General features: G+C 39.7%; 1 protein-coding gene across 2 annotated transcripts in view; it reads right to left on the reverse strand.

The window, feature by feature from the left end:
- Positions 1-10,770: 10,770 nt before the first annotated feature.
- The window catches only part of BANK1 (B cell scaffold protein with ankyrin repeats 1), a 311,689-nt gene continuing 310,439 nt past the window's right edge, over positions 10,771-12,020 (reverse strand). For both annotated transcript variants that reach the window (XM_061164327.1, XM_061164326.1), the window contains exons 16-17: positions 11,751-11,815; positions 10,771-11,490 (exon numbers count right to left, since the gene is read on the reverse strand). In XM_061164327.1, coding sequence (XP_061020310.1) covers positions 11,756-11,815 — 60 coding nt within the window. In that variant the 3' untranslated portion in view covers positions 10,771-11,490; positions 11,751-11,755. The remainder of the gene's footprint in view (positions 11,491-11,750; positions 11,816-12,020) is intronic.

Here is a 12,020-nt window from a genome sequence, read left to right on the forward strand (position 1 = left end):
ATTAGACTTATTTGACAGTTGGAGGAGGAATGTTATTATTTTATGAAGCAGATAACCCAGATGATGACCTCATAACATTAATTTATTTAATGAACACCAAGTAACAACCTAAAATGTGAATTGAGTGACTGAAATGAAAATTGGGCAACAGGGTCAATAAATTGGAAACTGTAGTCAAGAAAAATGTTATCAGATAAAAACTAGTGAAAAATAGAGTTAAATTTGACTCGATGTGACTCAGTGTTCCAGTCAGAGTTCCACTTAGGGAACAGAAGCCATTCTAGATATTTAAATCAAAAAGGAATTTCAGACAAGGAAGGAGTATATTATAACGTCTTTCAAAGAGCTAAAGTCCGCTTAGGTTAACACTACTGTCACTAAGACCCGGAAGTCAGGAGCAGTTGTGCTCGTCACCATCGATGATGCCACCACTATTGCCTCAGCTTCTAGAAGCTGGCGACCAGACCCTCGGATACAGATCCCACTGGCCACCAACGCCAACACCAGGGTCCGACTGCTTGGCCAGCCTCCACAGCTGGAGAGGGAGATGCTCTCCCTTTCACCTGCATCTTCCATATCTCCCCTGAGACCATCTCACTGGTGGAACATATATCATGTGGAGCTTCTTCCTGCTGGAGAGCCTGACAGATGCATGCGACAACCTCCCAGGACCTTAAATACGGCATCTTCTTAGAAAGGGATGAAAATGGACGCTGAATCCCTATCCTACACCCTTAGTCGATTTTGAAGACTCGGAATAGCCTTCAGTAGGTTTTTTTTTTTTTTTTTTTTAATGAGATGAACAAAAATATCAGGAACCTTTCCTCAAACTATTCTAAATTCACAGATAACTTAATAAGTGTCAAAAGCCTAACAGTCAAAATGTGATACAGATCCCCATGGATTAAAGGACTTTAGACACATAATCCAAAAATTATTTTAAAATAAAATTTTAACTTCCATACTTGTCACAAAGAGAACTATTATCACCTCAACTGTAATGTCCCTAAAGATACTGAATTCAGCTTTACTTATTCATTGTATTTCACGATAAGTACCGACTAAAGATGATGATAATTCAAGGCTTGTTGAGCATTTACCAAGTTACAGTGTTTCATAAGCATTACTTATTTAATCTTCAAAACTATCCAGTGAAATGCTACTTCTGTTGATTCCATTTTAACCATGAGGAAACTGAGAATTAGATTTTTCTTTTTCGACCGTGCCTTGTGGCCTGTGGGATCAAATTTCCCTGACTAGAGAGTGAAGCCTTGCCCTCTGCATGGGAAGCATGGAGTTTAACTACTGGACCGCCAAGGAAGTCTCCAGAACTAGATGAATTGACTTGACCAATGTCATATAATCCATCAAATCTTCTCCTCATCTGCCTTCTCCAACATCCCCAAACTGTTCAAGTAAAAAATTTCTACACTTACTCATATTCTTTTTTTCTTACCTCCATATCAAACCCAATAGCAAACGCTGTTGACACTACTACCAAAATATGTACAAAAATAAACCTCTTTATCACCTGAATTATCACCCTAATCCAAACCACAATTACTTTGTGAATACCACACTAGCCCCATGACTCTCTGCTCTTGCCTCTCTAGAATCCATTCTTTGTTCTGCAGTCAGAATGAACTTTTCTGCTTAAAATATTCCAATGACTTTTCACTGCTGCTATAAAAAATTGTACTGAGTGTTAAATAGGAGTTAAAGTGCTACTTTGATTATCAGGAAAATAATGAGTGATTTAAAAATTAGAAGATGAAATTTTGGTTTCCTGAAATTTTTGGTTGTTTTGAGTACATTGCTAACAGTGTTGGATACCATGTTGGGTTTGCATAATTCAGAGGAATCCCACATAGGCAAATACATTGGAAACTTACAGAGTTCAAAAAAGTCATACTGACAACATATTATTCACACCCTCTTTTGGCTCCCCTGTCTATTTCCATGCCCAACATGTAGCTATACTAAGGGACTGTTATGTTGGGGAAAAACACTTAGTTAACACAAATGTAAAAGCAGATGCAGTTGGGAAAAGAACCAGAAAACACTAAGGGAGATATTACAATTTCCCGAAACATATCAAAGGAATACAGGGCAGTTATTTCTTGGTGGATGATAGAAGAAATGGAATAAATGTGTAGTATGGAGAAGACTCGGGCTTACCTGGTGGCTCAGACGGTAATCTGCCTGCAATGCAGAAGACCCGGGTTTGATGCCTGTGTTGGGCAGATCCCCTGGAGAAGCGAATGACTATCCACTCAAGTATTCTTCCCAGGAGAATTCCATGGTCAGAGGAGCCTGGCAGGCTACAGTCCACGGGGTCACACAGAGTTGGACACGAATGAGCGACTAACGTATTTATGGAGAAGCATTACGGATATCTCGAGGAAAGGAATCTTCTCTCAGTAATGTTCTTATTAACATGCAAAGATCAGGTCTGTGTGGGAAAGTCTCACTGTACCTGGAACTAGTTTTCAATAGTTTGTTATATTAAATGTAAGCATTTGGTGGTGTGGTGGACGTAATTCTAAGGCAGCACTGTGATTCCTGCCCCCTGGTGGCCACACTTGGTGTTAACTATTTTCCCCAGTGTGGGTAGGCAGGAATTTTTACTTCCTCCTACATGGCAGAATATGGGAAAGTGAAAGGTTTTTCAGATGTAATTAAAGGTCCCAAATCAGTTCAACTTCAGATAATAAAAATACATATCTTGGGTGAGCCTGTCTCTCTCAGGTAAAAGCTGTAAATGAGGGGCTGTGCCCTCCTGAAATGAGAGGCTCTTGTGGGCTTGATGGAGTAAGCATTGATGACACGATGTCACACTGATGACATCCATGTGACAAGAAGACTCTTGAGAGTCCCTTGGACTGCAAGAAAATCAAACCAGTCAATCCTAAAGGAAATCAACCCTGAATATTCATTGGAAGGACTGATGCTGAAGCTGAAGCTCCAGTACTTTGGCCACCTGATGCAATGTACTGACTCATTGGAAAACTCCCTGATTCTGGGAAAGATTGAAGGCAGGAGGACAAGCGGGTGACAGAGGATGTGTTAGCTGGATGGCATTGCTGACTGAATGGACATAAGTTTGAGGAAACTCCAGGAGATAGTGAAGGACAGGGAAGCTTGGCATGCTGCAGTCCATGGGGTCGCAAAGAGTTGGACACAACTGAGCATCTGAAAAACAGTACAACATGTGGCAAGTACTTGCATGAGGTCTCTAGGACTGAGGGTGGCCTCCAACCAGAAAAATGAGGTGCCCTTAGTCATGTGCTCTGTTAACAACCTGAAAGCAGATTATTTCCCATTTGAGCCTCCAGATGAAAATTCAGTCTGGTTTACCTCTCCTATAAAGAAAGCTGAGAGACAAAGAATTGATGCTTTTGAACTGTGGTGTTGGAGAAGACTCTTGAGAGTCCCTTGGACTGCAGGGAGGTCCAACCAGTCCATCCTAAAGGAGATCAGTCCTGGGTGTTCATTGGAGGGACTGAGGTTGAAGCTGAAACTCCAATACTTTGGCCACCTGATGCAAAGAGCTGACTCATTTGAAAAGACCCTGATGCTAGGAAAGATTGAGAGCAGGAGGAGAAGGGGACGACAGAGGATGAGGTAGTTGGATGGCAATACTGACTTGATGGACATGGGTTTGGGTGAACTCTGGGAGTTGGTGATGGACAGAGAGGCCTGGCGTGCTGCAATTCACGGGGTCGCAAAGAGTCGGACACGACTGAGTGACTGAACTGAACTAACCTCTCCCTTGTATCCTTATGAGATCCTAAACAGAGGGCCCCACTAAGCTATGGCCAGGTCCATGACCCATCAAAACTGTAACATCACAAATGTTTTGTTTTAAGCTACTAAGTTTTTGGCAATTCATTGTATAGCATAGAACACATGTAGCTTCAACACTAGCAACAAATAGGAGGCTTTGTTCTTGGACAATAAATTCTATCTGGTTTGTTATATTCTCTCCAGTTTGTTGTCCCTAGTGCGGCTGAAGTGTTCATTTCAAAATGCAAATGTCTCATCTTCTTTATTAATGACTTCCATTGTTTTCTGGAAAAAATCCTTACTATTGCCCTGCACAATCTATTCTTACCATAGTCTGTGTTCCCTTTGCTGTCTGTGCTCTGGGCATCCTGAGGGTTTTAGCTTCTCAGATGCTCTTTGTTTCCTCCTGCCATGGGGCTTTTAGACTTGCTCTTCTCTCTGGTCTTAAACTATTGCTACTCTACTGCGGTTTTAAAAGATGTTTTTGGGAAATATTTTTCTGTCACATTCCAAAGAATTCTGCTGTTTCATTTCCATTTCAGAGGCTGAAACAAACAGAAACTTAATGAACATTTGCTTTCCTGGCTGAAGAACTAGCTTATTCTACAGGAAAGCATAATGCTTGCTTCTCTATTATGCTTTTCAAGAAGGTGATGAAGCAAATAGTTCTTATGGATATAGATGAGTTGTTTTGTTAAACCCTGAAAGATAATCTGAGACCAAACTCCAGTTGCAAAGGTGTATAAACATTTCACTAAAAAGGAGCTCTAGAGATCTGCTGTACAGCATTGTACCTAGTTAATAACAATGTATTATACACTTAAGAATTTGCTAAAAGGGCAGATCTTATATAAGTGTTCTTACAAAATAAAATATAGTCACAGCACTATAACATATGGAAGTCAGGGTGAAGAAAACATATGGCGATCATAAGTAAGGTTCTTATGTCCTTCAGTGTCAATCTTAGTAACAAGTCTTCTGCTGGGATCCTGCATGTCTGCTAATGCAGAATATCTGGGAGGTACTGGGCAGGACTTGCCATGTCTGAGTTACAAAACATCTCATTTTGCAACATTACGACAAACGTCAGTGTCCTGCAAGGATGCTTAAGGCTCCTTAGTGACTGCAGATGCTTTCACTGAGTACCAAGCATGAACACAGCCTCAGCTTACACTTTCCCACATCCCTTGTCTTTCTTTTTCTCAAGTGAAGAAAAGAGAAAGTACTAGAGGCAAAACTGTAGTACTTTTTATCATAGTTGAATTAACATGTCCGTCCTTACCCTGAGAAATAAAGAAATAATCCATCGGACATTGTTGGTTAATTTGCTAAGGATAATTTCTCTCTCCAAGGATCACCTATGGCAACAGAAAACAAATTGAGCTAAAACTATCCCACTCATTTCCGTGGACTCAGAAATTGCTTTCCTGTTTGATACACTTCACTGCATAACATCTCTGAGTGGTCTTACCTTAGTTCTGACAGAAACAAAATTTAATGTTGATTTAAAGTTATACCAAAAATCATACAATAGAAACTACAGTGTTGTATTCAGAAATCCGTTCACTAATTCATTTGTTTGAAGACAAGTGATCTTTATTCTGACTGAAACCAACTTTTATCATTTGCAAAATTCAGGACTTATTCTTTCACTGTTTGCTAGTGCTGTGAAAGCTTTAGGCACTGTTGTGTCTGACTCTTTGCAACCCCATGGCTCCTTTCCATGGACTTCTCCAGGCAAGAATATTCCAGGAGTGGGCAGCCACTCCAGGGGATCTTCCCAACCCAGGTCTCCTGCATTGCAGGCAGATTCTTCACCATCTGAGCCACCAAGGAAGTAGCTTTTTGCTAACCAAGTGCAAATACCGAGTGCCAAATAAGTCTCATGCATATACTCACAACCCTTACCATCCCCCACCATTCTCCTTGACAAACATCGCTGATTGATCTTGATAACCACTGATCTTCAGTTTCCCATTGAACTGAACTCTGGTTTCAGACTCCATCTCAACATATTACAGCAAGCATCTTTCAGCCAGTTTTCCTTCTCCCATTAAGTGGAAAATGAGACCAGATTATGTATACATAAAATGTAAGCCAGTGTTTTTCAAACTGTATAGATTTCTTTATTGCAGGATAAGTCTTCAATACTTGGATGTCTAATATGCTCTTCTAAGAGAGACTAAAATACATAGCACTTCCCCACCTCACTGGATCACAGAAACCCTTTTTAATTGAATATTCATGAGTTCCTTGTAACACAGTTTGGAAAGTACAGTACTGTACCACTGATAGATTTTCTACTTGAGGCTGCTGATGGTTATGGGTGATCCAGATGGTCAGTCAACATTTTTTAAATCATTGGTTTTCTAAATAATGATATGGATTTGAATCATATGCTGTAACCCAGTGCCTAAGAGCCAGTCAGACAACAAGTTAGACTAGTGTATCACACTGTATTCACATTTCAAAGAGGATTATCTTTTGCCAACTATCTTCACTGAGCATTCATTTGGAACCAAAAATGTACTAAGCATCTATATCTCATTTAAGAAGAGTGATGATATATCTCAGCTTATGCTGAAGGTAGTCCAAGTTTATGCCTGCTTTTTAAAAAATCATAATCATTAGCAATACTTCATTTTACCATTAGAAGTGTCTTCTTTGGATGATAAATTTTTATTTTTTTACTTTTAATTCTCAAACCACCTGTGGTGATGTTGGTATTGATAACCCTACTTTACTAATGATTAACTAGGGCCCAGGGAAACTGAAAAACTGGCTACGTTTAGATAGCTGGGATATAGCTGAGGCCAAATTCAAACTAGATAAGTCCTAAAGCTCACACTTCTGAATGCATGTAAGTACATGAAGTCATTTAATACCTGTGAAATTATGTAAGAATCTGCATTTTGAAGATGAGAATACTGAGGAAATCATATGCTGTAATTTATAAATTTGAGGCCTATTTATTTATTGGCCCCACTGCACAGCTTGTGAGAGCTCCAGGATCTCCCTGATGAGGGACTGAACCCGTGCCCCGAGCAGCAGAAGTGGGGAGTCGTAACCATTGGATTGCCAGAGAAGTTCCAAGTCTATTGTGTTTAGAACCTTGCTTGTGCTGTCTTCTGTGTGGCAGTCCTTGCCTTAGATGTCAGCCCCACAAAATAAGGCAGGCCAACAAGTATGGTTGGCAGGTACGGTTATGGAAAGACAGCAAGTGGGGTCTCATACCAGCCCTGCGTTAACTGGCTGAGAGCTACTAGATCAGGTTCAGGAGCAGACTACTTTCCGGAAATATTTACCAATTTAGAAAAGCAATATGCTTTTCTAAGCATAAAAATTCAGGGAAGTCCAAGTTATTAAAATCAGACCTCCTGAGCATTATAAGAAGGAACTCAGGTGAGCAAATACTTAAGAGCACGAATAGGATATAATCGTGACTCAAGTTACAAGGTCATTTTCTTTAGAACAATACTGAGAACAGTTTTTTTTTTTCTAAAAACTGGAGTCTCCCCTGGTAGAATAATCTGTTTGATTTATGAAAATGTATTAGAGTCATCCATTTTCTTGAGTTTTTGATGGTCCATTTAAGTTATGCCATATGTACTTCAAAATAAAAACATTGATTTATACTGTCATGGGGGTTCCACTTTCAGAAAATTCCATATAAAATTAACTGTTTTTACTTTTAACAACATTCTTTTAAGTGTTGATCCCATTTAATTTATAGTGTAGATCAGAGTTTCCCAATCTCGCACTGTTGATATTCTGGATGAGATAATTCTTTGTCTTCTGGATTATAGCATACTTATTAGCAACCCTTGTCTCAACACTCTACATGCCAAGAGCACCTTCTCCACAGTTACGGCAATGAAAATGTCTCCAGATATTGCCAAATGCCCCAGGTGAGAAGCCCTTGTCTAGATGATGCTTTTTTAAACCAGAAAACTAAGTAGAAAAAAAGTGAATATTAAATGTAAAATTCTTATGGTAACATTTAATTCCAATCCAGATTTCTCTAGAAGTTGGAGTCAAATAAATTTAAAAACTTGAGGGAGGGGCTAATTCTTGTGTACGTTAAGAGCAACGACTTAGGAATGAATCCAAACTGAGGAAGGGATGATGGGAAAAGTAGGGTGTGTTAGCAACTGGTTGCTCAGGCTTCCAGAATCGGCACAAAATCATCAGATTTCCCATGCAGGTCTTCCCTTCCTGGCAGTGACTAGGGCTCTTAAACAAATGCCTGAAATCGCCAAGGAAAGTTTATAACTTCCTAGTCTACTAGTCTGCCGATGGTGATTGCAGCCATGAAATTAAAAGACGCTTACTCCTTGGAAGGAAAGTTACGACCGACCTAGATAGCATACTAAAAAGCAGAGAAAAAAAAATAAAAAGCAGAGACATTACTTTGCCAACAAAGGTCCATCTGGTCAAGGCTATGGTTTTTCCAGTGGTCATGTATGGATGTGAGAGTTGGATTGTGAAGAAAGCTAAATGCCGAAGAATTGATACTTTTGAATTGTGGTGTTGGAGAAGACTCTTGAGAGTCCCTTGGACTGCAAGGAGATCCAACCAGTCCATCCTAAAGCAGATCAGTCCTGGGTGTTCATTGGAAGGACTGATGCTGAAGCTGAAACTCCAATACTTTGGCCACCTCATGCGAAGAGTTGACTCATTGGAAAAGACCCTGATGCTTGGAGGGATTGGGGGCTGGAGGAGAAGGGGATGACAGAGGATGAGATGGCTGGATGGCATCACCGACTCAATGGGCATGAGTTTGAGTAAACTCTGGGAGTTGGTGATGGACAGGGAGGCCTGGTGTGCTGTGATTCATGGGGTCACAAAGAGTCGGACACGACTGAGCGATTAAACTGAACTGAACTGAACAGAGGTTACTAGTCTAGATATCTGATCTCTTCCAACACGAAAAAAAAGCTTCTGTAAGTGGCTCAGATTTGATGGAGAGCATTCTGTAAGTTAGGGGTAAAGCCCAGAAATTAAAAATATAGCCCCTGGAACTTCCCTGGTGATCCAGTGGTTAAGAATCCACCTTCCAAAGCAGGGGATGTGGGTTGGATCCCCGGGTTAAGGAACTAAGATCCCATATGCTTCAGGGCTACTAAGACTGCATGTCACAACTAGGGAAGCCCAAGTGCCAATGAAGAGCCTGTGGATTCAGTTGGGATCATTCCTAAATCTGGATTACCCTTCATCTGCTTTGGCATTGCTCCACTTTTCACCTCTCCCTTCCATGCCACAGGCATGATGTGAACTCCTTTCTGAGCCCCTGATTCTAAACTCTCTTCTGTCCTCAGTTGTGTCCAACTCTGTGTGACCCCATGGACTGTAGCCCACCGGGTTCCTCTGTCCATAGAATTTTCCAGGCAGGAATACTGGAGTTGTTGCCACTTCCTCCTCCAGGGGATCTTCCCAACCAAGGGATCGAACCCGAGTCTCTTGTGTCTCCTGCACTGGTAGGTGGATTCTTTACCACGAATGCCACTTGGGGAGCCCCAGTAGGTCAAGCAGGGGAGGAGCCATGGCCTAGGAGGCATAGTGGGGACCTCAGTTATTTTTAGGTTTCTTTTTCTTCCTTTCTTTGTGATGACAAAGTCAAAACATTTCAAGGGCCAGAACTCTAGGGAAGAGATGATTAAAGGTCTTTTTCCTATCATTTCATTCTAAATTAGCCCAGTTCAGAAGGTAGACTTGCATGTCCTGACTTTAGATTTCTTTCTATGTTCAAAGACTGAATAACATTTATGCTTTAACTCCCACTTCCACCCTTAATAGAGTCTCAGGTAAGAAATGATCTAGTCCCTTTGTAATTAGAAGAGTTGACATTTTACCTGTTACTGGATTTCACATTTTTAATAAGAATAAAGTCGACAGTAGAACTGTACACAGTAGTCACAGGCCTGTGGAAATTCTCACTTTAGAGATACAGAGCATGTTGGCACTCAGTTGTGTCCAACTCTTTGCAACCCCATGGACTGTAGCCCATGAGGCTCCTCTGTTCATGGAATTTCCCAGGCAAGAATACTGGAGCGGGTTGGGGATCTCTCCAATCCAGGGATTGAGCCTGTGTCTCCAGCACTGCAGGAGGATTGTTTACCTGCTGAGCTATCGGGGAAGCCCAATAGAGATAACAGTCACACTTGAATTTTACAGATTTAGAAAATTACAGAAAAGCAGTCAATTTCCTATTGCTTTCCTGACTCTTTGGGTGGGACAATCCACAGAAATGAAAATGAAAGTTGCTCAGTTGTGTCTGACTCACTGTGAACCCATGGATTGTAGCCTGCCAAGCTCCTCTGTCCACAGAATTCTCCAGGCCAGAATACTGCAGTGGATAGCCATTCCCTTCTCCAGGGGATCTGCCCAACCTATGGATCGAACCCAGGTTTCCTGCATTGCAGGTGGATTCTTTACCATCTGAGGCACCAAATGGGAGCATTCCATTTCTTGAAAACTTAAAAGTGAAACTATGAACCGAATTTCCAAATGTCATAATCAAAAATCACCTCCTATTAGGGACTGATCAAACAACTATATTATTTTTTAAAACTTGAGTTTGAGATTGTTAATGGTCATGAGAAACTTATGGGCAGTGTTTTGCAGAATCACTTTATTATTATTTTTTTATCCTGAATTGTTTATTGAATTCCATTTTTTTCTTATAAATCACATTAGGAATGGTGGTTACATGTATTTAAAATTTCCATTACTGTATGTATTAAGTATATATAGTATGCATGTATTTTTAAAAATTAATTTATTTTAATTGGAGGCTAATTACTTTACAATACTGGATATTCCTATCACTCACTGTTGAGAAGCTAGTAAAAAATAATTTGTGTGTTTATTTTATGAGCCCTACACAGTGAAATTATTAAAAAACTTGGTGGAATTCTCTCTGTAAACTAGTAAGCAGAAGACTTCAGAGGTTAATTTCATACATTTGTTTTGAAAAGTCAGACACAGCTTTAAACATTCATTTTATTTGTAGCAACTGTGGGCAGAAATCATAGAATGGTAAAACTGCATTCTATTTTAAGTTCATAAATTGCTTCTAAGAAATTGGTTGATGAAATTGTAGGCCTGTTAATAAAGAATATAGGTTGTGAAAATGTATGTTAATTTGAGATATAGAAAGTTAAAAAAATAATATTCTCAAGGTTATATGCAAACAGGTTCTGAAAAATGGAAGGTTGCTGTAAGCACGATCTGATAATAACAATTAGAGTTTTGAATGTGAGAAATTCAGAAAATAGATTATCCACTGGAAAAACCAATATGTATAAAACAAATTTGTATTTTTCTATGTTTATTCTCAGTGTAGGAGGAGTAAACTATAAGGTTAGCCCCTTAAATAGGCCCAATAACTTTGCTACAGAGCATTTAACTTCTCTGCTCTTGTTTTTAATTTTAAAAATTGGAAATACCTGCTTCACAGGCAAAGTGCCTGGTAAAATGCAAGAATTTTCAAAGAATGCAACTGCTCTATAGCATTCAAACTTAATCTTGATATGCTCATTTGAAGCAGGTACAATGCCAATAAACTGTGGCAATAACATTCTGAAATTCAAAACTTGCTTCTGCTTTCATAGCAAAGATTTGTCCTGAGACAGCAGGCAATCCAAATGCAAGCTTGCTTCACCCAGAAAGTGTCTGCAGATTCTTGAGTTTCATTATAATAACCTGAAAATAAGATCGTTGGAAATGTATTAGTGAATAATCATCAACTGAAATTGATTAGCTAGTATAAAATCACCCCTACATATAAATCTTTCTAAGGAACAATCACCTTTAGCTTGAAAAATACACATGTTTATCCTTTCAGGAGAAGACAATGAAATATTTAAGGTATTCCATTTGTTAGACAAATGATCTTTCAAGTTCCTAATAAGCCTGCTTTAGGTTTTCTAAAAAATATGCTTGATATATAGCTGATATTTTACCATCTTTAGTGATCTTTCCTGCAACAGAAACCAAAATCTTTTTCCACCTGGGGTCGAGCAGGAAGCTAAGGAAAAAATACGCAGAGTTAGCATTTCTCCATTTTAAGGCTGAACAAAGAAACATGACAAAGTCATAGTTGCCTTTCGCAGTCAGCTGAGAACAGCTTTGCAGAGGCAACTGGCAAGAGAGTCCTCCATCGTAAAGGAAAGAATCACTGTCAAGTTCAACCACGTCAATGTCCTTGCGTTTAAGTTTTAGTTCCTTTTTGA

This window comes from Dama dama, chromosome 17, assembly GCF_033118175.1.
Source record: "Dama dama isolate Ldn47 chromosome 17, ASM3311817v1, whole genome shotgun sequence".
Lineage (NCBI taxonomy): Eukaryota > Metazoa > Chordata > Mammalia > Artiodactyla > Cervidae > Dama > Dama dama.